This window comes from Zingiber officinale, chromosome 1A, assembly GCF_018446385.1.
Source record: "Zingiber officinale cultivar Zhangliang chromosome 1A, Zo_v1.1, whole genome shotgun sequence".
Taxonomy (NCBI): Eukaryota; Viridiplantae; Streptophyta; class Magnoliopsida; order Zingiberales; family Zingiberaceae; genus Zingiber; species Zingiber officinale.
In genome coordinates this window covers 167,194,810-167,221,456 of record NC_055987.1, presented here as the reverse complement: position 1 = coordinate 167,221,456, position 26,647 = coordinate 167,194,810, and the positions used below count along the sequence as shown (strand labels likewise).

Sequence of the window (26,647 nt, the reverse complement as noted above, 5' to 3'; positions counted from 1 at the left end):
GGTGGATGATCCCATACCTAATAAGGCTAGTGCCTCGCTATGTTTAACCTAGAAGCCGATCTCTGAAATAAATATTTAATCAAATTTGTAACATAGGTGGATTTGGATTAATAATGTTAAGCATCGTTTGCGATCCAAGTCTAAACCTCTAAGAACAGATAAGTTGAATTTGGAATCAATAATGTTAAGTTCTATTTGCGATTCCAAATTTAATTTATAAAGAACACAATAGGTTGTTAGGAAAGGTTCAAGACTTGTACAAAATTTTTGTACAGAGGAACCAGTACGATATTCCGGGTAGCAACCAGCACAGAGGGACTTTAACTTGCTACCAAGTTTTAGTCACGGACTTGATTCACGGTTTCTCCAAGTTGGGCATTGAGGAGAAGGGACGGACAGAGCAAATTATTTTTATTACCATGGTTGCTCAGTCGTCGATTTCAAGAGGCTCAGGCCAGAGATCAGCACTTACAGTTCATTGGCAGCCAGATAGCTTCCGAACAGCAGACTGAGTTTACACAAGATGACGAGGGTATTGTTTATTTCCGAGGCAGATTGTCCGTGCCTCAGTCTCACCTGGTCATGGAGGAGTTACTTCAGGAGGCTCATCGCTCTAGATTTGCTATCCACCCAGGTGGAACCAGTATGTATCGAGATTTGAGACATTCCTATTGGTGGAACGGTATGAAGAAAGACATCGCGGAGTTTGTAACTAGATGTCTCGTCTGTCAGCAGGTGAAGGCTGAGCACCAAAGACTTGCTAGATTACTTCAGAGGATCCCTATTTCTGAGTGGAAATGGGAGCACATTACTATGGATTTTGTGGTAGAATTGCCTAGGACCCGACGAGGCCATGATGCGATTTGGGTAATCGTTGACCGATTAACTAAATCCGTACACTTTTTAGTGATCCGGAAGACTGATTCTTTGGATAGATTAGCAGAGCTATATTGTCGAGAGGTTATCAGATTACATGGTGTTCCTTTGAGCATTATATCGGATAGAGACCCACGATTCACGTCCCGATTCTGGCAAAGTCTATAGCAGGCCTTGGGCACACAACTCCGTTTCAGTATGACATTCCATCTTTAGACAGATGGGCAGTCAGAGCAGACCATTCAGACTTTAGAGGACTTGCTGAGATCTTGCGTTATGGATTTCGGAGGCAGTTGGGAGGACCACCTGCCATTAATGGAGTTTGCCTACAACAACAGCTATCATTCAGTTATCCAGATGACACCGTTTGAAGCGTTGTATGGTAAACCTTGTCGGGCACCCATCCTTTGGGAGGAGGTTAGGGAGGCCCAGCTGTTAGGACCTCATCGAGCTCAGCATGAGGCAGAGTTGGTTCGCACTATCAGACGGAGGATGTTAGAGGCTCAGGACCGTCAGAAGAGTTATGCTGATCAGAGACGGAGACCCCTAGAGTTCTCTACTGGTGACCATGTATTTCTGAGAGTTTCACCCACAAAAGGGGTGAAGAGATTTGGTCTCCGAGGTAAGCTAGCTCCACGATATATTGGATTGTTCTAGATCTTAGAGAGGATTGGAGCAGTAGCTTACCGTCTGGCGCTACCACCATCTCTAGCTGGCATTCACGATGTATTTCATGTATCTATGCTGAGGAGATACGTATCCGACCCAGCACATATTCTGTCAGATATATTAGTTCTCATTCAGCCTGACGTTACTTATAAGGAGGTTCTGGTATGGATTCTGGACCACAGAGAGTGTCAGCTGCGGAACAAGACTGTCCGATTGGTCAAAGTCGGATGACAGTATCATTCTGATGAGAATGCTACTTATGAGCTAGAGGATAGGATCCGAGCTCGATATCCCCATCTTTTTACTCGAGATATGTGGGTTAGAGTTCCTTTCAGCATTTATACTGTTTGGTTATATTCTAGTGCTTGCTGTTGGTTATAGTGAAATTTGGAGACCAAATTTTTATTAGTAGGGGAGAATGTAAGATATCAAAAAATTTAAATAAATAGGGTTATTTGGGAAATAACCTTATAGAATTTTTTCAAATTTTTTAGAAATTTTTCGGAACTCATACGACGGGTTTTGAGGGAGGGGGGTCGATCAGCGGGTGCGAATAAAGTATGTTTGGGATGCCCATTTAAGTGAGGAAATGTTTTATTTATAAATTCCTTTTCTTCCCCGACCCATCGCCATTTTCCCCAAATCACCGCGATCCCGACCTCTCTTCCCCCATATCCCCTCTGTTCTTCGTCCCTTCTTCTTCTTTGTTTTCTCTCGCAGACGAGCAACATCGACGGGAGCGAGGCTCCAGCTCTGGCGATCTTTCTCCGCCGGCATCGACGTCCATTGAACTCAGATCCGGCCAGTGCTTTTCCTCTTCGGATGGTCATCCAATCGAGTCTCCTCGCAGCCTCGTCTCACTGCCATCGCCGATCGTCGGCGCAGATCGGGTCTCAGAGCACAGAGGTGAGGAGATAGCTTCACCCAGATCTTGCGACGCCCTCTCTGATTTCTTTCTGCCCATCAACTTCGGCAAGCGCCAGCGGCAGTCGGCCATCTCCGCCCTAATCGGTTCCGTCGGAGAGAAATTAGGGTTGTCGCTGATCTTGGAGGTAAGTTTGGTTGGAATTAGGTTATTGTTTGACTAGTGATCTCCATTCCTTGATCTAATCCGTGATCTTAGCACATACACATGATCGGTGTTAGCAATCCTCTTGACTCAATTGGACTTTACCATCTCCCTCCGACTGGTCTCACTGTCCAATGATCCAAATACTTCTATCCGACATACATTCTCAAGACTCAACAACCTAAGCACCTTCCTCAGCCTCCCGATAGACCATTCGATGGCCCAAATAGTACTCATTATCTCAAGTATCCTATCTAGCTTGGCAATTTACGTTCTTATTATCATGAGATATCTAATTGATTAGAAGATGACAGATTTATTATAATAAAATAGAGATTAATTTTTAACGGATACATGCCCTTAAAAAATAACTCCTCTCAATTTTTTTTTCTAATTAATGTCTTGATTATAAATTTGATTCTATAATTTATCACTTTTTACAAAATTTATAAAACTAAAAATATAATTATTTTGTACTATAAATTGGCAACCCACGTTCCTAATACAATTCAACATCAAGTGTCGTACATACCTTCCTCCGTGAGAATCTCCTAGCACAGGCATGGTACTTTGACTCTGCCTCCTATGAACTTATGAGGATTTAAGCCTTAAGTTACTAATGATCATGGCCGGCGGCATAGGTTATTAAGGTTTATGTCTAGGATTTCAATTTTTATTAGGACTTATTATTTTTAATATATTAAATATATATTATATATATATATATATATATATATATATATATATATATATATATATATATATATTAAAGATAATGGAAAAAATAGGATCCGCGTGATAAAAAAAATTATATAATCTCATTCTTTAAAAATTGAGATAATTATTTTAAAATATTAAATATATTTTTATATATATTTTTTAAGATAATGAAAAAGAATATGACCCATGTGATTAAATATTTACATGATCTGAATTTATCAAAGTTTCGGATTTCACAAAGATTTCATTAGAGTTCAATAGATAGAGTCATAAAAGAATTTTTTTTAATAAATTAAATTTATTTTTAATTATGGATGTTATTTTATAAAATCTAATATATTCCTCTTCAATATCTCTCAGCCTATTCTGGTTATATTTCCCATTCGCTTTAAAATACTAGTTTTTTTAAATTACCCCTCTTGCGTCTCTTGCTCATTGAGATTGGAGAAGAGAAATCACATCTAATACTAACACGCTGATGCGATCAGTGCTACGATGCTCGTTACTTAATTAAATTCAAATGTTCATGCATTCATCCATATTGTGTCTGATCAAAATAGAAGATTTTATTTTTTAGCAATAACAAGTTAGATATCTCTATCATTTCACTTACTTGATAGACATTAAGTTTAACTTTTATTTAAATATATTTACAGTCATAAATTATTCGATTTTCCATTTGTCTTCATTCTATCATTTACAATTGTTCTGGTTTAGGTAATGAAAAATATGATTTATTTTTTATTTTGTTGTGTGCCTAAAAAGACTTCCATTTAGTTATTGATAAATGATAATCTTTATTTTATAAGGATTGTATTCAGTTTTATTATTTTATACATTATTTTTATTTTTTTGTCCTATGATGATGAGTTAAGTATGAGAGCATGATTTTTTTATATTGTTATTTTATTTTATTATTCTTATTTTCTCAATTTTATTCCTTCTTGTAAGAGTTGTTCTTTCCATCATTCATTTAAATATATTTATTTTTAACTAAGTGAATGGTAAATTTATTATCTATTTGAAGAACATTATTATATCTAATAATACTCTGTTTATATTTCTCTGAATTAAGTTATCAAAAATTGAATATAAAAATTTAATTAATAATTTTACATAAAAAAAGTGAGAAATTAAATTATATAAAAAAATATTTTTAAAAATTAATATTTAATTTAATAAAAAAATTTAAATCATCATTTTTTATCTAAATCTCAATGAAATAAAAGGTGAGAAATTTTTTTTTAAAACAATGTCAAATACCTAAAAAATTTTATCTACTCAGATATATGACTTCGCATCCATTCCATTACCAGTCTTACTTGTGTATGTCTCACTTACCTCCATATATTCCATATATAAGGATTAAGTATATTCATAAGATAAGGATGCGCGGTTTAGATTATCATATATAATTTTTATTATAAGGTTATCAAATAATCATATAATTAAAATTATAAAAAATAAAATAGAATCTAATATTATTTAATTTAAGTTAAATAATATGCTAAAATTTATTTATTTAAAAAATTTAATATATAATCTATTTTAATATTTTATTATTTCTTCCGTTACAAAACCAACTTATATATATATATTTTCTTTTTCTATTTAAACTTTACACTGTTTTTTACTTTAAGCTTTTCTCTCTTTTTAATATTTTTTTACTTTATGTTTTTATCTGTTTTAAACTTTACATTTTTTTTTATTTTTACTTTAGGTTTTTCTCTTTCTGAACTTTACATTTATTTTTGTTTTTTACTTTGTTTTTTTTTTTAACTTTACATCTTTTTTAAAATATTTTTTTAGTAAATTTTTAACTTCCCCTATATAATTTTTATAATTTAAAATAAAATTTTTAGAGGTATTTTTAATTAAAAAGTTTCCTTAACTCGGAATAAAAAAAAATCTTACTTTTTTATATTTTGCGATTGAGAATTATATGTCCATTTTACTGATATATCAGATATGAATAATTACTAAAAATCAAACCAAATAAGATTAATAACTTTAAATAAATAATAAAAAATTATTAAAAATAACCTCTCATCCAACGCACCCCTGAGAGACTTTGCATTCCTCGCTTTTGATTTTTTGTTTCGTTTTATGTTCTCTAAATTTCAAGGATTGAAGCGTCCTTTGACACATGTTGATACATGCAAGTCCGACCACATTGCACTAAAAAAATCTATCGAATTTTGATTACGATATTACCCGCCAAATTAAATCTGATAAATGAAATTTTAATTTTTAATAATTAATAAATAAAAAAAAGACTTTTGCAGAACAGTGCAACAATTCAAATCAAATTTAAATTATTGTAAAGTTGAATATAGCGCGTGACTGGAAAGCCGTCGTCGTAGAATTGAACCTCCGATCGCAACCAAATCCATCCGGCCAATAGAAGTTGGTCAACGACAACACTAAAGATCGCCATGACGTCATTTTGATATTGTCTTTTCTTAATCGCATCCACGATCATTTTAAACACCTGGGACGGAAACTCTAGAATTAAATATTGAGAAATAAAATAGTTGTTGTCATTTTTTTTTAAAAAAAAATATGCACCTCACCCATGATCTAAGAAAGTGATCGCGACTTGCTTTTTTAATTTTATTTAGTTTTTTAATTTTTTAATTTGATTTTTATTGTCATATGTCGGAAATTTTAGATAAATTTGGAGCATTTAAGAAGAGGTTGAGATAATTTTGGGTCAAAATGATTAATTTCATATGAGAATGGTGGAAAATTAATAGGAAAAATAAGAGTGATCGAGCAGGATAAGCTGCGAGTTCTTGAAGGTCACCACAATGTTTTGCCTGCCATTTTTCGTCCGTATTGATTATTTTATCGCCATTAAACACCGCCAGTTGTGCGGCTTTGTACTTTCTCTCTCGTTCTCTTGTTTCCATCTGCGCCGGCGGCGCCGGCGAAGGATCTGGCGCTGCACTAGAAGCGTACATGAGGAACGAGGTAGTGGGTTGAGCATCTCCGCGGTGGAGGAGGCAGTTCTCTCATTGCGGAGTGGCCGGCGCGGTGGACATATGTGGCGTCCGGCGGGGCGGGGTCGGTCTGAGAAAGGAGCTGACTTTCCGATTTAGACGGTCAGAGAATGCCTCCGGAAGAAGACCTAAGGCGTTCATGGGCGCCGCTGTTCGTCTTCCTCGTCGCTCCCGTGTTCACCTTCGTGGTACGGTGGAGATGGCGGCTGGCCACGGCGAGGCAGGAAGAGGTCCGTCGGTTGGCTTTCCTCGCTGCGCAGGAGTCTATCCGGGAGGAGGCGGAGGCAATGAAAGCCTACGTGTCGACTTCGGCTGCGGCTTTGTGTGTGGAAAAAGACACCTCGGTGCGGCCGCCGGAATGCCTCGTGTGCTTCAATCCTGCAATGGCGAGGTGCGGACAATGCAAGGCTGTCAGATACTGGTAGGCACATGCGAATTCTTTCCCCTTTTCCCTCCTCTTAATTTCAAGTATTTCTCCAAATGCTGTATCTTTTGGGGGTGATAGCAGGCTTCTGTCTCCATTTTTGAATTGCTTCATCTAGGGTTTTCCCCGTTGTTATAAGTTTCCAATTCGAAACCCACAATTGCCCCGGAAAATGCTCTGTTCTCTTGGTTGGATTTGTTTTGTTATCGCTGTTCGTTATGGAGTTCTTACATCGTTGCGCGGTCTTTTATTGGACACAGTTTCTAAAGATTTCGACTTATGTCATCTCAACCCTGCATCTACAATATCTATATATAATATATATTGTTCACTTCTTTGTTTATCCGATGAAAAATTCATTTTCTTTTCTTTTTCTTTATAGTTCTGGAAAATGTCAAATTATTCATTGGAGAAGAGGCCACAAAGATGAATGTCGTTCTCCAATTATCAATGGTAGCAAATGTGGCCTGATGAAGGTTAATGATTCGGAGAGAACGCAATCCGAAGAGCCTGATTTATTGGAGAAGAGTTTAGCGCCTAATGAAGGATTAAGTGCCACAGCAGTTGAGAATCCAAGGAGGTCTTCTGCACTCAAATCGGCATCCCCTAATGCTTTCAGGGAAGCCAACAAGCCTGAAGAACTCGATCCTAAGTTAGGAGAGACTTCATCTTCTGATATTCTTACTACTAACCCCAAAACTGGACCTGATGCTTACAATGCAAATCCTTCTGCCTCATTGATTCCTGAGCTTGCTAGATCAAATCCTTCCTTAATGGAGAAGCCATCTACGTTTGAAACAGAGGTGAATCATTCTATGGCGATTAGCCAATCAAGTTTAAAAGTGACAAATTCTCTTTATGCTCTTCTCTCAAAGACAGAATCCCAGACAGAGGAGGAGACTTCAAACTCAGGCAATAGAATTCCAATATCTGCTGCTAGAGCAATAGCTGCTGAGATATACTTAATGGAATCTAAAACTTCTGGGACTTTTGCATTTGCTTCTGATCTGTTATCAACTGCTGGCAATGCTATGAATGTTGCATCTCCTAGTTCCCCAAAAGTTTCTCCTGGAGAACCAGTTAGATCATCTAATTCTTTTGCTGCTATAGGAAATGCAGTGTCAGTGTCGACAAAGTCCTCAGAACCAGCTGCCTCTATTTTATTAGAGGTTAAATCTCAGACACAGCACAATGAGGTTCCAGCCTCAAACATAGAGACATCAGATCCTCCCACTAATGGGGCAGCAATCAAAGAACAGTCACTCAAGTCCAACACATTGAGATCCTTAGCATCTTCTTCTAAAGAACTATTAGATAACAGTGGTGGTCAGACTACCACTTCCTGTGAATCCTTAGCAAGAGGCAGTGCTGTTAGACGATTAATTAGATCAGACGATGCTTCTGGTGCTACCTCAAATGGTCTGCCAACTGCTGCAAAGATAGTTCTTAAACAGCCTATGCCTTATAAAACTACGAGGAATTACCCTTCCGAATTGGTAAGTTGTCCTGTCCTATCACTTGAATTTATAAAGTATATTCAGACGAGTGTTTATGGGTGTGCCAGATTTCAAATCTGTTGTGGTTCTAATGTTTTCTTTACCCTAGTCATGTCCCTCTTGATTTATCTTATTATTACAGATGCTTTTCCCATATCATCTTTTCATCAAACTCTACAACCCTGGCAAGATTCAGTTGCATCCTTGTGGTCTTACCAACAATGGCAACAGGTAAGAAAATTCTGTTCTGCGTGATTTGTCAATTAATGATTTTCCATGTGCTAGTTTGTTTCTCTTAGTTCTTCGATCTTCCTTCTTCTGCTTCTAATTCTTTATGGCTCAAGCAAGGTCTAGGCAAGTGAAATTGTAGTAAGCTTGCATGTCACCATGTGGCACGGGCACGGCAAATTGGCATGTCCTAATGTTTCTATTTAATATTGTACTTGCACAGCAAATATTCGTCAAAGATGCTGGATGCAAGCTAGCTAAAGTTGTGTCAAATCCGTTTTAGTTAAGTTAAATAGAGTTTTGTTTAGTCTCCTCCTATCCACCCACACCTTCAACTAGTTAGTTAATTACTGTCTAACTACATAATTTTTGGTTTTTTGATATCCATATCATCTTAACCTTTTTTCCCCTTCATATTATCATTTACTCATGGTACACCCAATGGCACCCAAGTATATGTTCTATCAACAACTGGTTTTAATATGGTTGGGACTCTGGTTGTTGTTGTTAACTCACTTCAGCATGTCCATATTTATATTGCAGCTGTTATGCTAATGTTGTTCTCCAGTGTTTGGCATTTACTCGGCCATTGTCAACATATCTTCTCAATGGTCTTCATTCCATGAAATGTATGCTCAATGGCTACTTGAGTTGTTTTTCTTTTACTTTTATTAAATACATAAAAAAATTAATAAAATATGTGCCACTGCGACTAGGTCCAAAGAAAGAGTGGTGCTTTACATGTGAACTTGAGAGACTCGTGATGCACACGAAGCAAAGTGAATCACCTTTATCCCCACTAGGGGTACTCTCCCATTTACACAAGATTGGAAGTAACTTTACTCATGGGCAGCAACAAGATGCCCATGAATTTTTGAGGTCAGTTTTGCATCGGAAGTTACTTTTCTTGTCCAGATTCTTGTCATATATTATTGTCATCATACTGAAGCTAATATATTGATTATCTTATAAGCTGTTTTTGCATAATATTTTTGTATTGTTTGTGGTGGTACATTTTCTTGAATGCTTGAAGACCTAGATAGATGAGAAATCATCATCGGGTCATAAGTCATGGTTTTTCAAATAATATTTTATTGATTTCTTTTCTTGCGTGCTACCTCATATCTTGCTTTTGTTTTATGGTATAAAAGAAAATGATGACAGGGAGATCCTGTTACAAATTGGAGTTAGATTATATCATCCGTAGTAAGCATCAAGAACTCATGCACTACATATTTTGCTCATTCCATTTAGCTATTTGCACCAGACATTTCTTTCCTGCTCATGACACTTGATTGCGAAAGACAATGCTGCATGCACATTTGAGGTTAAACATTACTGTCTTGTTATCCCCCCAAGCTACTTTTGTACTTTCAGATTAGTTGCTACATGAAGTTTGGCTTTGCTGACTCTTGCAAATTAGCTCCATTTAGAGAGTTATGTAAACATTCAGTGGCATTATCAACCTTGCAAAGTAGTTTCCTAACAATCATTCTTGCAAAATGCAAAGTAGTCCTTATTAGAAAGTCATATAAAACATTTAGTGATGATTGAGACATGCAAAGATTGTTCGGGAACTATATAAAAATGTCTTCTTTCTCATAAATTCATTGTATTTAGTAGAATTATCTTTATTTATATATTTCGGCAGGTATGCAGTTGATGTTATGCAATCTGAATGCTTAAAACAAGCCAGAGCAAAGCCAGAAGGCATGTTAGCAGAGGAAACAACACTCGTACAACAAACTTTTGGTGGCTACTTGATGTCTAAGGTAATTTGTTTATAGATCTTGTTAATCTAAAACTGATGAGTTTACTAGATGCCAAATCTTGCTGTTTAGCAACTTTGCAAAAGGGTAAATGTTCAATATTCTGAGTGCAGATAAGGTGCAATAAGTGTAAGGTCAAATCAAAACGTTGTGAAAGAATGATGGACTTGACTGTGGAGATACATGGAGACATTGCTACCCTTGATGAAGCACTTCATCATTTTACATCTCCTGAAATTTTAGACGGGGAGAACAAGTATGAGTGCAACAGGTTGGTAATTTTATTGTTTAATCCAGGATTAGTTCGGATGATCTGAATCTAACTACAATTCTTTCAAAGAATACTGACTGACTGAGATACTTTTAAATATAATGGAGTTACCCTTCCATCTTTGCTAAATAAATCTTTATAGTCACTGTAATTCAAGTTAATCTTGACGGAAGGATATTTCAAGTGGGGATATGTCAAATAAATGAAGATAGTAGATGGTAAATTTGTTTATCCACACACATCGATCTCATCCTATATCTCCTTTATAGGAGATGAGAGCACAAACTTGTACACAGTTTTTGCATTTATCACCTTTTCAAGTTCCAAAGATAATTACGGCCAAAGTGCTAAGCCATTCTTGTGGTCTACTAAGTATTTTATATCATCTTTCTTCGCTTGTCAGATGTAAGTCATATGAGCAAGCAAGAAAGAGATTGGTGATATTGGAGGCTCCCAACATTTTAACCATCGTATTGAAGCGGTTTCAGGTGATCACTATGGTCATAGCATTTTTTATCTTTAGTTGTTTTATTTTGAATTGTCTCAACAGTAAGTTCTGTGTCTTTATCTTTCTATAGTCTGGTAAATTTGAGAAACTCAACAAGTCTGTTCAGTTTCCGGAGTATCTCAATTTAGCGCTTTATATGAGTGGAGATGATGCATCCCCTGTTTATCAGCTGTATGCGGTGATCGTCCATAAAGATGTTAGGAATTCAATCTTTTCCGGTCACTATGTTTGTTATGTGAAAGATACACAGAGCAAATGGTATAAGATTGATGATAGCAAGGTATTTTCGATTACTTTTGATATTTTAAGAACATCGACTAATTTATATTTACCAAAAAAATATTTTCCGGCATTAACAAATTTCTAAATTTTAAGCAGGTAAAACTTGTGGAACTCAAAAAGGTTTTGTCAAAAGGTCCATACATACTTCTTTATGCCAGGTAGTTATGTTATATGCACTCACGCTGCATGTTCTTTCTTTAATTTCCTTTCTTTTTTTTTGTTGGAAATTTTTCTTAAGATGAAATTTCAAATAGGTGCTTGCCGCGTGCTCCAAGGTCGGTAAGGAGAGCAATGGCTAATGACATTGTACAAGCAAGGAAGACTAAGAGCAAGGAAGCCAAGGGAAAGCTTGGTGGTTACGATATGGAGGACTTACTCCAGCAGCAAGTAGAGAGGGAGAATGACAATTTTCCACCATCATATTCAGTCGACAAAGGATTTCAGCCTCCAACTGATTCTTCTAACGATGGTTCTTCTCTTTTCGACGAGAGTTCCTCCTGTAGCATCGAGAGCAAAAGTTGACTCAACAACCACAGAAGAGAATTCTGGAGATCTAGACTTCATCAATCCGAATAGCCCCCCAAGTGTTTCTAAATTCAGTCATTCAAAATAGCAATCATGAACAGGACAATGTTGGATTGATTGGATGCTAGTTCTTCGGAAAGGGAGATGGGTCATGTGTCATGAGCACGCTCAATGTCACGGTGGCATACCGGTATTTTGAAGGGGGATGAGCCTATCCTGTCTGGCATTGTGAAAGTGTATAAATGTAGAGATGTAACCAGAAATCTTAGGACTGTAGAGACCGACTGTATTAACCTAAATGAGGTCAAGTTTGGTGTATTATGGAAAAGAAGATTAAGTAGGTAAAAGAACTGCCCAAGCATTTTATTGATCTGTTTGGGTTGTAAGGAAAAACAATTATTAGGTTGTATTATGAGCAGTGAAAAGGAAATGGAAAAGGAGCAAAAATTTTAACTTGCAATTCATTATGGCAATGAGGTTAAAGCTATTGCCTAATTTTTCACCATGAATAATAAAGTTTGAAATATTCATGAACAAACTCAGAATGAGCTCATTTTGTAATTGTTTGATATTAGAATGGAATAAAAATGAGATGAAACACTGGACCTCAACAAAGTAGAGCTTGGTTAAGTTTTTTTACAACCCTTTATGGGAAGAACCTTGAATGGGATCTAATACTTGGGGGCATAGATCAATTCTTGACAGACATGCTTTCAAAAAAACAAAACATCTTCTAACCACTTGCTAATGGTCGATAATAAAATGACCCATGATTTACCTCATTTCACATAATCTGAGGATGAACAGTGAGAAACGTTTAAGATGAACCTAATCATTTAACTCTCATTGACCAGGTAAGAAACTATTTCTTAATCTATAGGTGAAAAGAATTTTACATCATGGGAAATACATGACAAGAAATGGCCGCCACTTGTGGTATGGAACAAATGATAACTTGGGACACCCATCACGATGTTGTTTCAAATTCATAAATAAATCTATAATGACAATACATCAATTGAAACTGCAATATAATGCTCCTCAAAATTTAGTTCTTTTCGCAGGACCTTGGTCAATTATTGGGTCAACAGATGTTGGCTGCTCTGAAGCTCGTTTCTCCAAGTCTTTCTCCATCTCCGATGGAGCATACCCCTCAGGGAATGGCGGCGGTGGAGGAGCTGGGGGCAGCTGCATTATCCAAGAATTCGAAGATATTTCCTTTGACGTAAAACAAAATATTTAAAGCAAAGCTAGGGCAGAAATATGCTTAGATGGAAAGAGGCCCCATGAAACCCAAGACATGGAGAAAAACCACTATTCCTTTTGGAGGGGATAAGGTACAACTACTATATCGCATCAAATTAACTTCGAGGAAATGTAACTTCATGCTAGAAACCATAAGCATTATAATTGTAAAGGAAAGTTAAACATAGGAATTCTCATGCAGTTCCTAGCATTCACTGTTTGCGAGGGGCAAATTGAACCCAATGGAAATAAATACCCACGTGTCAAGTACACAAGACATGGATTGTTCTTGTTTTAGTTGTTGCAAGGTTTACATAATTATAAAACACATTCTTTGGTTTGTTTGCTTGGATGTATGAATCGGAGAGAAGTGAGGGGGAGGGAACTTTTTTTTTTACAGCTCCTTTTCCCAGCTCTTTTTTTTTTCATCTACCCAAGTAAACAAGTTGTTTTTGTTATTTGTCTACATGCCAATTATGCAAAGAAAGGTTGGTATCCCACTAAGTTTTCATTTGAGCTATATTTAGGGTTATGCCGTAAGTCAAACTTCCCAACATTAACAATTCAAATGTAGGTAGAAAATTTACCCTTGAGCTCGACAAACATTCAGAATGTTTTCTGAACATTGTTAAAAGAACTTATAAATAAATCCTATCTTATCCAAATGCTATGTATTTTCTCCAATGTTTACAAATTATCCTATGGCGTGAGTTCTCAGATCCAAAATTCATTTCTTTTGTTTTTCGTATGGGAATATTTATCCATAATAAGATAAATTACCTTGCGCTGCAAGGTGGCAAGAATATGATCAACTCGTTTCAGTTCCTTGAGGTCAATTGCCTCCTTTCCATTAATTGATTCTGAGTTGGGCTCTTCGTTTTCAGCATCAGCTGTAAGGCAAATACAAATGATAGCTTCCCATGGAAATAAACATGCAATCATCATCACTAAACACCTTTTGAGTAACAATTTTATGCATCACATTTATGAAGCTTCAGAAAGTTGAAGTCATAAAACCTAGAAGAATAGCAGGTTTGTGTTTCTTACTATAACAAACACGTTAGATAATGACTATATAAAAACATTTTTTTTTATTTTTTAAAAAAAAAACATAGAGCAGGAACAAGATATTTCTTATAGTTTAACAAGAACATAATTGACTGAAAAGTTCAAATATTTAAAAGCTTAGTGTAAAATAGTGGGCAAGGCCTCAAATTGCAAGTGGGCATGCTGTAGCATGTAACTCAATTCAATGGTTTTAGTTGCTTGTAAATGGCACACTCATAGTTAAGGTGTTACAAAATGCAAGCAGAGCTTGTAGGTAATATTCCAAATGTAATAGTTCTTGTAGTTGTATCCAGGGTTTCAATAGAACGAATAGGTACTCGGCCAAATACCATATCCAATCCTATATGTAGCTAAGGTTTCAAATAGCTCCTGTAGTTGTAGCTAGAGTAGTTCAAATTATCTATGATTACAATTTCATAAACGAGTAGCAAACGTAGTTAAGCAGCCAAATACCATAACCAATTTTCTCCAATTTCGAGGCTGCGGTATTGAAGGCCTTCGATATATGATACAGCGCCCTTCCCTGAAGCAAGAACGTGAATTTGAGACTAATATGCCATCGGCCAAGCAGCTCCGGCAACTTCGAAGAAGGTAAAAAGGGCAAAAAGATAAGAAAAGAAAAGAAAAGAACCCACAATCCGTGACGCGAAGACACTAGCAAGCTGCGGCGCCTGGTAGATGGATCCGTCGAGGATGTAGTAGGTGAGCATGGGGGTGATCTTCTCCGGCCCGTCTCTCTTCTGCTTCCGGATCACGAACAGGTGCGGCTCCATCACCTCGCTCAGCGCGTACTCCGTCCCCGTCATCTTCCTGATCGCACACGCATACAGACAATCAGCTCAAAGGCGAGACCTTTAGGTCAAAGAAAAGGAAACAAACGAAGCCGAAGTGGATCTCATCTAACGAGAGATGGGAGAGGTCGAGCGGGTGAATGGACCGAGACCGCAGCTGCTCGTTGTTACAGGACCAGTCGTAGAAGGGAGAGAGGGCGAAGTAGTCGAAGACGAGGTTGCGGTCGAGGGGGTAAGTATTGAGCCAGAGTTGGTCGCGGAAGCATATCCCGGTCATGTCGGTCCCCGGAGGCTGCGGCATCCCGTCAGAAGCGACGACGCCGGGGTTCCCCACTTCCTGCGGAGGACCTCCTTGCATCGCCGGAGGGAGCGGCGTCGCTGCCATGGCCACCTCCTCTTGTCCCACGCGACGAGTACGATCGATTCGAACCCTTCAGCCAAATAAAACGGGTGAGGATCCGGACCACTAAAACCAATTCTGCCCCGGCCCAATAAACCGGCCTTCTTAACGGCCTATTTTACACTAGCAGCCCTCCTTAGTCAAATCTTCGCCTCTTACTTCCTCAAGCCCGTCAGACTCCTCCCTAACCGGATTCTTCCATCTCAAGACTTGTATGGATCTTAACAGATTATACATGCGTGCCCCATGGTATTGGGATGGTGCAGTGGTAAACGCCGACTGAACGGTAAGGGCGATTTTTATATAACGAGAGTTTAAATCTTATGACGAGCATTTTCGACTGCCCTTGGAGTTCTAATAACCAATGACGTTGGATGTATTAAACTGTGCTGTCTAGATTTATTTGATAGCCGAGGTGTGAGATCGGGCCGTCCATTTTTTTTACTTATTATACATAAAAATATATACGTTGGATCCTTAATATAACGTATAATTATATATGGGAGATTATCATGGTTAAATCCAATTAAAGTGATGGATTAAAGTTTTAAGTATTTAAATTTTAATATATCTCATAGAGTATATGTAAACATTTTGGTTACCGATGTAATCCTCCTTAGAGCATCAATATCAATTTTTTTATTACTATATCTAAAATTTAGAATAAATGACCCACTTTATTAAATTTAGATAATTACTTTTCACTATATACTACATCAAATACCTTAAAATTTTTATCATCCTTAATTTTTTTTTATTATTTTCTTCTCTTTCTTCTATTTATTATTATTATATTTATGAAATGAATGGAAGGAGAGAGATTGAAAAGATTGAGTGGAAAGAGAGAGATTTAAAAAAAATATTATTTTATTTTTAGGATAGAGGTTTCATTATCTAAATTTAGAGAATCACTATTCATCAAATCTAAATTTAGGGAATGGATAGGGTAACTGATGCATATGATTTTTAGTTATACTATCCAAAATTTAGAGTAAAATTTTAGATAGAGTAACTGATGTAGATGCACTTATAATGTAATCAAGATTATATTATAAAATTAATTATTTTATTTGGTACAGTTTTAAAGTTATAATGTAATGTAATCTAAATTACAAAAGATAATGAAGTTTTGTAATATGGATTACAAAGTAAACATCATGTAATATGATTATATTACAAAGTCATCATTTAACTAAAATTTAAATGTCAAATATACCCCTAGTTCATTTTTTGCATCAACCGATCATCGACGATCCATTCCGCTGCGGGTCACTGGTCGTCCGCCAGTCACAACCGTCGCCATTGGTCGTCGGTCGGCCGCCATCGTTGGTCACCGGCCAACCGCCACCGACCACCTCCGAGCACCGTCATCGGCCACGACCGCCGACCACTACCTCCGATAGAGGTACGGTGGCGACCTCTGGTAGAAATCGCAAGATATTTTTGTAATTTTATAATAATATGAATTACATTCCTTATAAAAAATATTAGACACCAAATAAAAGAATATAATCACCCTTATAATCTAAAATTACATACATTACATTACTAAATATGGTAATATAATCACATTATAAAATTTATTATAAGTTTAATTATATTACTCCTAACCAAACTTAGTCAAATGAGTGATTCCTATTTTCATGATGAGCCAAAATAGAAAAAATATGAAAGGATAATAGATAGGTTATCTCTATAAATAAGAGGTTAATTATGATTTCCGAATTACACAAGTTGTTATCTATTATCTTTTGAATTTCATTGTGAGAGAGAGCACTGAAAGAACCTCTTAAGGGAATCATGTTGATCTCGAAGATCGATTGCATGATTTTAAGGGTGTGTTTGATTGAAGATTATCTTAATAATCTTAATTATCCATCTAAAGTTATCAACAAAAACCCTTTTTGATTTAGGTAATCGATAATTCCCGAGTAATATTTCATGCCCGACACGTCAGCAAAAGGTGCATGCAACCAGGAATCGAACAATTGAGATTTTTCTTGATTCCAGGGTTATCGAATTTTTTTACCTAAAATATCCTCGGATAAAAGAAAAATATGAAAAAAGTAAAATGCAAAAAGAAAGAATGGAAAGTATAAAAAATAAAAAAAAAATAAACGTAAATTTTTTAAAAAAATAATAAAAAAATAAAAAATGGTAAAAAAAACTTTTAAAAAATAAAAAAATTTTAAAAATAGAAAAAACATTAAAAATACAAAAAAGCAAAAAAGCAAAAAAAATAAAAAAATAGAAAAACATTAAAAATTTTAAAAAATACAAAAAAACATAAAAAATTTAAAAAATAGAAAAATCGTAAAAAAAATTAAAAAGTAAAAAATAATAAAAAATGTTAAAAAACATTAAAAAAATTCAAAAATAGAAAAATCGTAAAAAATAATAAAAAATGTTAAAAAAACATTAAAAAAATTTTTAAATAGAAAAATGTAAAAACCCCTAAAAAAATAAAAAAGTAAAAAAATAAAAATTTAAAAACATTAAAAAACAAAATAAAAAAATAAAAAAATATATATAAAAATAAAAAAAACGTGAAAATATAGTAACATAGAATAGAGTTTAATTAATAATAATAATAATAATAATATTATTATTATTATTATTATTTTTATTATTCATTAAAACCTTCAAACAAACATGTTTTTATTGTATTACTTATATTGAACCAAACAATATTTGGTTATGTTTTATTCCTCATAACCTTGGTTATGTGATTACCTGATAATCACATAACCAAGATTATACATGATAACTTGAACCAGCACCCTAAAAGGTTATTAAGTATTATAGATTTAGGTGCACTTTCACATAATTATTGATTAATAAACACAAAAGATCTAGAGTTTTATATCCAATGATTTTCATTAAAATATTATTTAATTCTTATTCTAATTAACAAGTGGTATGAGAGTCTCCGTGTTAATCATTAAAAAGTATATTTAGATCATCAGAGCAATCATATTCGATTTTTATGCCTAATCTATTTTGTTTTGAAGATTTTATTGCATTATTAGTTTCTTAATTACTCCACAATTTGATTTCTAGGGGATTTTATCATTTAAAAGGTTTTAAAAAATCAAAAGAAAATTTAGCCATTTTTTAATCCATTGATAATTTTGTATTGTCTTTCCAAATAAAAATTTCATTGATTACATTATCTTATTTTTATTTTTGGACTTGTAAAAATTAGTTTGCAACTGCCAATTTTGATTGGATATGTAAAATTAATTGCAAACCGTGAAGGAAAACACCAAATGCATGTAACCATAGTCACGATTCATCAGGATCAACCCATGTAAGCATACACTTGATTGCTGTGTATAAACACTGCATAGTAAATTTATCAATTGATTAACCTACTCAACTGGCTGTACACGAACCGTGCACGGTAGACTTTCCATTCAACTTGTTGCCTCCGGGTAGCTTCTGGAGTATGCAAACTGATCGTCGAGGCTAGTGTTTGACACTATCTCCGTAAACGATATTGCTCCGCTACGGTGCTTAACGGATTGTTGCAATTCGTTCTCAAGATACAACGACGACGAACGTCTCGGAATCGTAGCACTCCGACTTCCGAGACCAGCGAACCTTTAGTAGACTTCTTGGACTCTTGAATGCACAAGATGTGATGAATGCTTGAGGAAGAGAAGAGAAGATTGAGTGAGTATTCCATCATCTGGAGGGTTCTATTTATACTGAACGAAGAGGTTGAGTGTCCTTTGGGTGAGTAGATGTGTTCCTTGAGCTGGATCGATCTAGATCATCTATTCTGAAGGGTTGTAACCCTTCACCAAGCCCACTTCAATCTCATCCATCAGATCTGAGGAGTTGTGACCCTCAGATCCCGCCTATTGTCATCAGCCATCGGATCTGGATCCATTGATTCGATGCTTCAGATCAAACCTCATCCCAGGCCGTCAGATCGTTACTCTTTGCGATCCAACGCTCTAGATCGCATCACAAGCGATCCATCATATCTATTTGATCAACGTTGATCAACGGTAGCCATCCATTCCCTAAGTCAACTATCCAGTCATCTCCCTTTGCCCACGAGGATGCCGCATAGGCGCTGCCACGTCAGGTAAGAGCCTGACACGTCACCCGAGTGCCACGCAGGCACTGCAACAAAGCGCCCATTGCGCACGTGCGCACGTGCGCACGTGGCGGGTGGCGGGCTCACAGGTGCGAGCACCTACTCGCCCTGGGCTAAGGGGTCACCTGTCCTTTTATTTTTTGTGTTAACTCCATTAACACATCTTCATTAATAAGTAGAGAATACACATCGAAAATTTCCGATGTGAGACTATTCTCCTATGCACTTTATTAATGAATAACAAATGTTATTTTGGGTTGACTTTAAACATTAATTTCTCATTCACCCTTAATCGGTTTTGAGCAAATTAATAGTCTAAATCTATCTACGCGAATCGTAGATTTCAATTTTGAAGTCAATTACGACTTTCAACAATTGATGGTTTCCTTCCTCTAAATCGTTTTGGTCCATTTAAGGCCCCAATATCCAACAATCCCCCACATGAATGGAAATTAATGCAATGCGTGTATGCATGCTGACATTTTTCAAGAGTCCAATCGATAAGTCACTGCATCGGGAGAGGTAGCTTGTGGCTTTGAACCTTCCGTAGTGAAATGCTATCGAGTATACTAGGCTGCGCAGTGAACGTGATGTCTTGAACTGCTCAGCTGTTGATGTATACTTAGACAATAACATCCACACAGAGATCTATCTCACCTAGTTTAGGTTCTCATTGTTGGTTCCGTTTTGGCCATGGATACCATCTTGGATTCATGAGTGTTTCATTGAAGCGGCCTGTCTTCACACTCACATAGGTGACACTTTTATCAAGAGTATCCTACCATACTCCACCTTATCAGGTATAGAAGTCACTAAAAGCATAAGCTTAACCTCACTACATGAGGTAGGACAGCACAAATTCATCCTAGGATTGGGATAGAGATAAACTATTTAATGTGCTGGACCACAACTTCTGTAACTTCGTTGTCCCATTGAACCAAGATCTTGGGATCTCCAGTTAACAAGGTTGGGTTACCGCTACAGTCGTTTTTAGTTGTAGATTTTTAATCTCATTCCTCTAGATGAGCAGTATACTTGATCTCGACTCAACCCCTTCGTTAGAGGATCTGCCAAATTATCTTTGGACTTAACATAGTCGATTGCAATCACTCCATTCGAGATCAACTGCCTAATGGTATTATGTCTACGACGTATATGTCGTGACTTCCCATTATACATATTACTCTGTGCACTTCCAATCGCCGATTGACTATCACAGTGGATTAGTACGGCAGGCACAGGTTTCACCCAGCTAGGAATATCTTCCAAGAAATTCTGCAGCCATTCAGCTTCCTCAGCTGCTTTGTCTAGTGCTATAAACTCGGATTCCATAGTTGACCGAGCAATGCAAGTCTGCTTAGTGGATTTCCAAGATACTGCTCCCCCACCGATCATGAATACATATCCACTAGTGGATTTGGAGTCTTTTGTATCTGATATCCAATTAGCATCACAATATCCTTCCAATACAGCGGGATATTTTCCATAATGTAATCCATAGTTCATAGTATATTTCAAATATCTGAGAACTCGCATCAATGCTTTCCAATGGGTGTCGTTTGGATTACTCGTAAAACGACTTAGTTTGTTGACCGTACAGGCAATATCTGGACGTGTGCAGTTTGTGAGATACATCAAACTGCCTATTATCCGAGAATATTCCAACTGTGATATGGTCTCACCATGGGTTTTTGCTAAGTGTTGACTTAGATCCATAGGTGTTTTCACTGTAGAGAGATCGTATGCATTGAATTTTTTCAATACAGATTCTACATAATGGGATTGTGTTAAAACTATCCCTTCTGATGTCCTGAGAATTTTAATTCCCAATATAACATCTGCTTGACCCATATCTTTCATATCAAAATTTCTGGTCAACATTTTCTTTGTAGTCATGATTACATCATGATTACTGCCCATTATTAGCATGTCGTCTACGTATAGACAGACAATTACATAGCCTTCAGGTGTGTTTTTGACATAAATGCATTTGTCACATTCATTTATTCTGAATTCGTTTGACAGCATTACTTTGTCAAATTTTTCGTGCCATTGTTTAGGCGCTTGCTTAAGTCCGTACAACGACTTAACAAGTCGACACACCTTTTTCTCATTTCCAGGAGCCATGAACCCTTCGGGTTGCTCCATATAAATTTCTTCTTCCAACTCACCATTTAAGAATGCAGTCTTAACATCCATTTGATGTATTTCAAGGTCATACAGTGCTGCAATGGCTATTAGCACTCGTATGGACGTAATCCTTGTCACCGGTGAGTATGTATCGAAGTAATTAAGGTCTTCCTCTTGCTTGTACCCCTTGGCTACAAGTCTGGCCTTATACTTGTCAATTGATCCATCAGCTTTATACTTACGTTTTAGTATCCACTTACAACCTAATGGTTTATTACCAGAAAGAAGGTCTACTAATTCCCAAGTATGATTATTCATGATAGACTCAATTTCACTATTGATGCCTTCTTTCCACATTAGAGCATCGGGTCTAGAGAGCTTCACTTAATGTTCTTGGTTCCATTTCTGACATGAAAGTCATGAAATCTGGCCCGAACGATTTCTCAACTCTAGCCCGTTTGCTACGACGTGGCTCTTCACTTTGATCGTCAATAGTCCTTTTATAACAGCTAAGTTCGGTAACGTCATTTTTGTTTGAACTTCCGTTGTTATCACTTTCAACGTTTTCCTTTTTATTTGGGAATACGTTTTCAAAGAATATCGCATTTCGAGATTCTATGGTTGTTCCCACATGTATATCAGGAATATCTGATTTGTGAACTAGGAAACGATATGCACTACTATTATGGGCATATCCGACAAATATTGCATCGAACGTTTTAGGTCCGATCTTTACTTGCTTTGGTTTAGGTACTTCGACCTTTGCCAAGCACCCCCACACTTTCAGGTATTTGTTTGATGGCTCGCGGCCTTTCCATAGTTCATATGGAGTTTTATCATTTTTCTTATGAGGGATTCTGTTGAGAATGTGATTTGCCGATAATATTGCTTCCCCCCACAAGTTTTGAGGTAAGCCTGAATTTATCAACAAGGCATTCATCATTTCTTTTAGTGTCCGATTTTTACGTTCGGCAACACCATTTGATTGAGGTGAGTAAGGTGCCGTTGTTTGATGAATAATGCCAGATTCTGTACAAAATTCATCAAACGGTGCACCATATTCTCCACCTCTATCGCTTCGAATTATTTTAATTCGTTTGTCAAGTTGGTTTTCAACTTCTGTTTTATAGGTTCTGAACGCCTCTAGGGCTTCGTCTTTACTTCTTAAAAGAAAGACATAACAGAACTTTGTGCAGTCATCGATAAAAGTAATAAAATATTTTTTACCTCCTCTAGTTTGCACAAATTTCAAGTCACATAGATCACTATGTATTAACTCTAGAGGAGTTGTCGTCCTTTCCACCGAATGAAAAGGTAGTTTCGTCATTTTCGCTTCCACGCACACTTCACATTTGAGTGTTCCGTCAACATTGACGTTTTGTAATAAATTTAATTTGACGAGACGTTTGAGAGTATTATTATTCACATGTCCGAGTCGATCATGCCATAAATTAAAACACTCAACAACATAGCTAGAAGCATTTATTTTATTACCATCAAAATTTCGGAGTACAGGCATTACAACCATTTTGAATAGACCCTTTTCTAGGTACCCCTTTCCTACGAAGACACCATTCTTCGTAAGTACAAAGTTGTCTGACTGGAACACTAGCCTAAATCCGGCCTTTACCAATGCCGCTCCAGAAACTAGGTTCTTACTGATGTCGGGAACATGGAGTACATCAATGAGTGTTAGCTCCTTTCCGGACGTCATCTTCAGAACAACTTTCCCGAATCCAACAATTGGCGACGTCGTGGAATTACCCATATAGAGCTTCCTGCCATTTATCGGAGTATACTTGGAGAACATCGCTTTATCGGAACAGATATGACGAGTTGCTCCAGTATCAATGAACCACTGCTTCGGGTTGGTATCCACCAAGTTGGCTTCAAATACAACCGCAGTGAGATCCAAGTCCTCAAGAGAGGTTGCGACATGATTCGCAACATCCTTTGGCCCCTTGGTTGGCTTCTTTGGGCGTCTGCAGTATTTGGATAGTTGTCCTGCCTTTCCACAGTTGTAGCAGGAGCCTTTGAACTTCTTTGCTTGAGCCTTCCTTTTGAACTGCTTCGGCTTTTTGGCGTTCGGCTCGACCAGGTTGGACATTTCGTCTATAGTCCGCTTGGTTCCTCTGGAGTCGGATAACTTTCGATTATCCTCTTCTATTCGTAGCCTCAGGATCAGGTCTTGCAGCCCTATTTCCTTTTGCTTGTGCTTTAGGTAATTCTTGAAATCCTTCCATGACGGAGGGAGCTTCTCAATTACCGCAGCAACTGCGAATGTCTCGTTCAACTTCATGCCTTCGGCGTCCAGATCATGCAGTATTAATTGCATATCTTGGACTTGAGATGAGACGCTTTTTGAGTCCACCATCTTGAAATCCAGAAATCGACCGACCATGAATTTCTTCAATCCAGCATTTTCGGTCTTGTATTTTTTCTCAAGGGATTCTCACAAAGATTTTGCCATCTCCAGAGAATAATATACGTTATATAACGTGTTGTCCAAGGCGTTGAGTATACAATTGCGGCACAGAAAATCTCCATGAGACCACGCATCGCTAGCAGCCTTACTTCCTTCCGTAGCGGCTGGCGTGTCTTCGTGCAAAAACCGTACAAGGTTTAGCGTTGTTAGATAAAACAACATCTTCTGTTGCCATCTTTTGAAGTCGGTTCCGGTGAATTTCTCCGACTTTTCTCCGTGCGGAATGGTTGTCGGAATGGCGGTCGGAACGACGGTCGGAATGTCGTTGGTAGCCATATCAGTTTGCAGGAAATATCGTTTACGGCTGTTGCCTCCGGGTAGCTTCTAGAGTATGCAAACTGATCGTCGAGGCTAGTGTTCGACACTATCTCCGTAAACGATATTGCTCCGCTACGGTGCTTAACGGATTGTTGCAATTCGTTCTCAAGATACAACGACGACGAACATCTCGGAATCGTAGCACTCCGACTTCCGAGACCAGCGAACCTTTAGTAGACTTCTTGGACTCTTGAATGCACAAGATGTGATGAATGCTTGAGGAAGAGAAGAGAAGATTGAGTGAGTATTCCATCATCTGGAGGGTTCTATTTATACTGAACGAAGAGGTTGAGTGTCCTTTGGGTGAGTGGATGTGTTCCTTGGGCTGGATCAATCTAGATCATCTATTCTGAAGGGTTGTAACCATTCACCAAGCCCACTTCAATCTCATCCATCAGATCTGAGGAGTTGTGACCCTCAGATCCCGCCTATTGTCATCAGCCATCGGATCTGGATCCATTGATTCGATGCTTCAGATCAAGCCTCATCCCAGGCCGTCAGATCGTTACTCTTTGCGATCCAACGCTCTAGATCGCATCACAAGCGATCCATCATATCTATTTGATCAACGTTGATCAACGGTAGCCATCCATTCCCTAAGTCAACTGTCCAGTCATCTCCCTTTGCCCACGAGGATGCCGCATAGGCGCTGCCACGTCAGGTAAGAGCCTGACACGTCACCCGAGTGCCACGCAGGCACTGCAACAAAGCGCTCATTGCGCACGTGCGCACGTGCGCACGTGGCGGGTGGCGGGTGGCGGGCTCACAGGTGCGAGCACCTGCTCGCCCTGGGCCAAGGGGTCACCTGTCCTTTTATTTTTTGTGTTAACTCCATTAACACATCTTCATTAATAAGTAGAGAATACACATCGAAAATTTTCGATGTGGGACTATTCTCCTATGCACTTTATTAATGAATAACAAATTTTATTTTGGGTTGATTTTAAACATTAATTTCTCATTCATCCTTAATCGGTTTTGAGCAAATTAATAGTCTAAATCTATCTACGCGAATCGTAGATTTCAATTTTGAAGTCAATTACGACTTTCAACAATTGATGGCTTCCTTCCTCTAAATTGTTTTGGTCCATTTAAGGCCCCAATATCCAACACAACTGGCTTACTGAACCATTGTGGACGAACTGTGCACAATAGATTGTGCAGTTGACTTTAGCTGATTGTCCATATGTCAACGGACAGAAGGTGAATTCCGTAGTTGACTACTGAAAATTTGACTAATTAAAGAAAATTCTGATATAATTTTAAATTTGAATACCGGTATGTTCATATATAGATAACTTAACTGAAGTAATTAGGGATGATCACGGATCGGGTTGGTTCGGTTATTGGGATAAAAAATTATCCGGCCCTACTAGATCAGATAATGCAAAATTGGGACCTACATCTGGCCCTATATCCGGCGGTTCTTATGTTTCAAATATCCGACGGGTTATCAGTTATTTGGATATCCGACCCTATATCCAATGAAATATAAAATATAAATATAAATATAACAAAAAAAATAAAAAATTTTAAAATGATAATAGACATTACTCATTACACGTTATACCAGCTAATCGAAAATAATTATTACAACGTGTAGCAGCTTATCGGCAGTAGTTACTACAACGTGTAACAGCTTATCAACATTAGTTGTTACAAGTAGGGGTGATCAGATCGGGTTGGTTCGGTTATTGGGATAAAACACTATCCGACCCTACTAGATCAGATAATGCAATATTAGGACCCTACATCCGGCCCTATATCCGGCGGATCATTTTTTTTCGGTTCGGTTCGGGTCGGTATAAGCGGGTTGATCGGTTTGGCGGATTGACTGCTCACCCCTAGAAGTAATATACCACCAAAGTGATCCCTCTTGTAGAAATTAATTTATTTAAAATATAAACGGTTGTGTGTTACTAGTTATGTGAGTATTTAACCGACCTATAAGAAAGTTAATATTTACTAGAATTGCAAATACACTTGTGATAATAAATGAATGGCAATTATTTAGTTTTCATGTGAACAATAAATCAGAGGAAGATTTATTGTTTGACATGTTTTTTTAAGGATATATTTGGTTGAAGTTTGTTGTTAGTAATTTTGATTATTTATCTAAGGTTATGCTATATAATTTTATTTGATAATGTTTCTTAGATAATGGAGCATACTCACTATGTTAATAAATAGGGGATATAACCTGAAATATATCATTTTGGAAATGTGAGGTTTTAGGTAATTTTAATTTGGAGTTAATAAAAAA

General features: G+C 37.1%; 2 protein-coding genes across 3 annotated transcripts; one reads left to right on the top strand and one right to left on the bottom strand.

Annotated features, from left to right (window-relative positions):
* Nucleotides 1–6,212: 6,212 nt before the first annotated feature.
* On the top strand, nucleotides 6,213–12,299 carry LOC122038338 (ubiquitin carboxyl-terminal hydrolase 17-like). The gene is made up of 11 exons (XM_042598039.1): nucleotides 6,213–6,757; nucleotides 7,143–8,256; nucleotides 8,399–8,487; nucleotides 9,028–9,113; nucleotides 9,201–9,363; nucleotides 10,136–10,256; nucleotides 10,367–10,524; nucleotides 10,928–11,012; nucleotides 11,103–11,312; nucleotides 11,411–11,472; nucleotides 11,569–12,299. Exons 1-11 carry the CDS (start codon nucleotides 6,447–6,449, stop codon nucleotides 11,834–11,836), a joined length of 2,667 nt encoding a protein of 888 aa, XP_042453973.1. The 5' UTR covers nucleotides 6,213–6,446; the 3' UTR covers nucleotides 11,837–12,299.
* Nucleotides 12,300–12,674: 375 nt separating this feature from the next.
* On the bottom strand, nucleotides 12,675–15,376 carry LOC122038337 (mediator of RNA polymerase II transcription subunit 6-like). 2 transcript variants are annotated; one of them, XM_042598037.1, is made up of 5 exons: nucleotides 15,057–15,376; nucleotides 14,788–14,962; nucleotides 14,606–14,675; nucleotides 13,865–13,974; nucleotides 12,675–13,057 (listed from the first exon to the last, which is right to left on the bottom strand). In XM_042598037.1, exons 1-5 carry the CDS (start codon nucleotides 15,326–15,328, stop codon nucleotides 12,881–12,883), a joined length of 804 nt encoding a protein of 267 aa, XP_042453971.1. In that variant the 5' UTR covers nucleotides 15,329–15,376; the 3' UTR covers nucleotides 12,675–12,880. The 2 variants fall into 2 exon arrangements, with proteins under 2 accessions (XP_042453971.1, XP_042453972.1); XM_042598038.1 differs by having other exon boundaries at nucleotides 12,675–13,027.
* Between the last annotated feature and the right edge of the window lie 11,271 nt (nucleotides 15,377–26,647).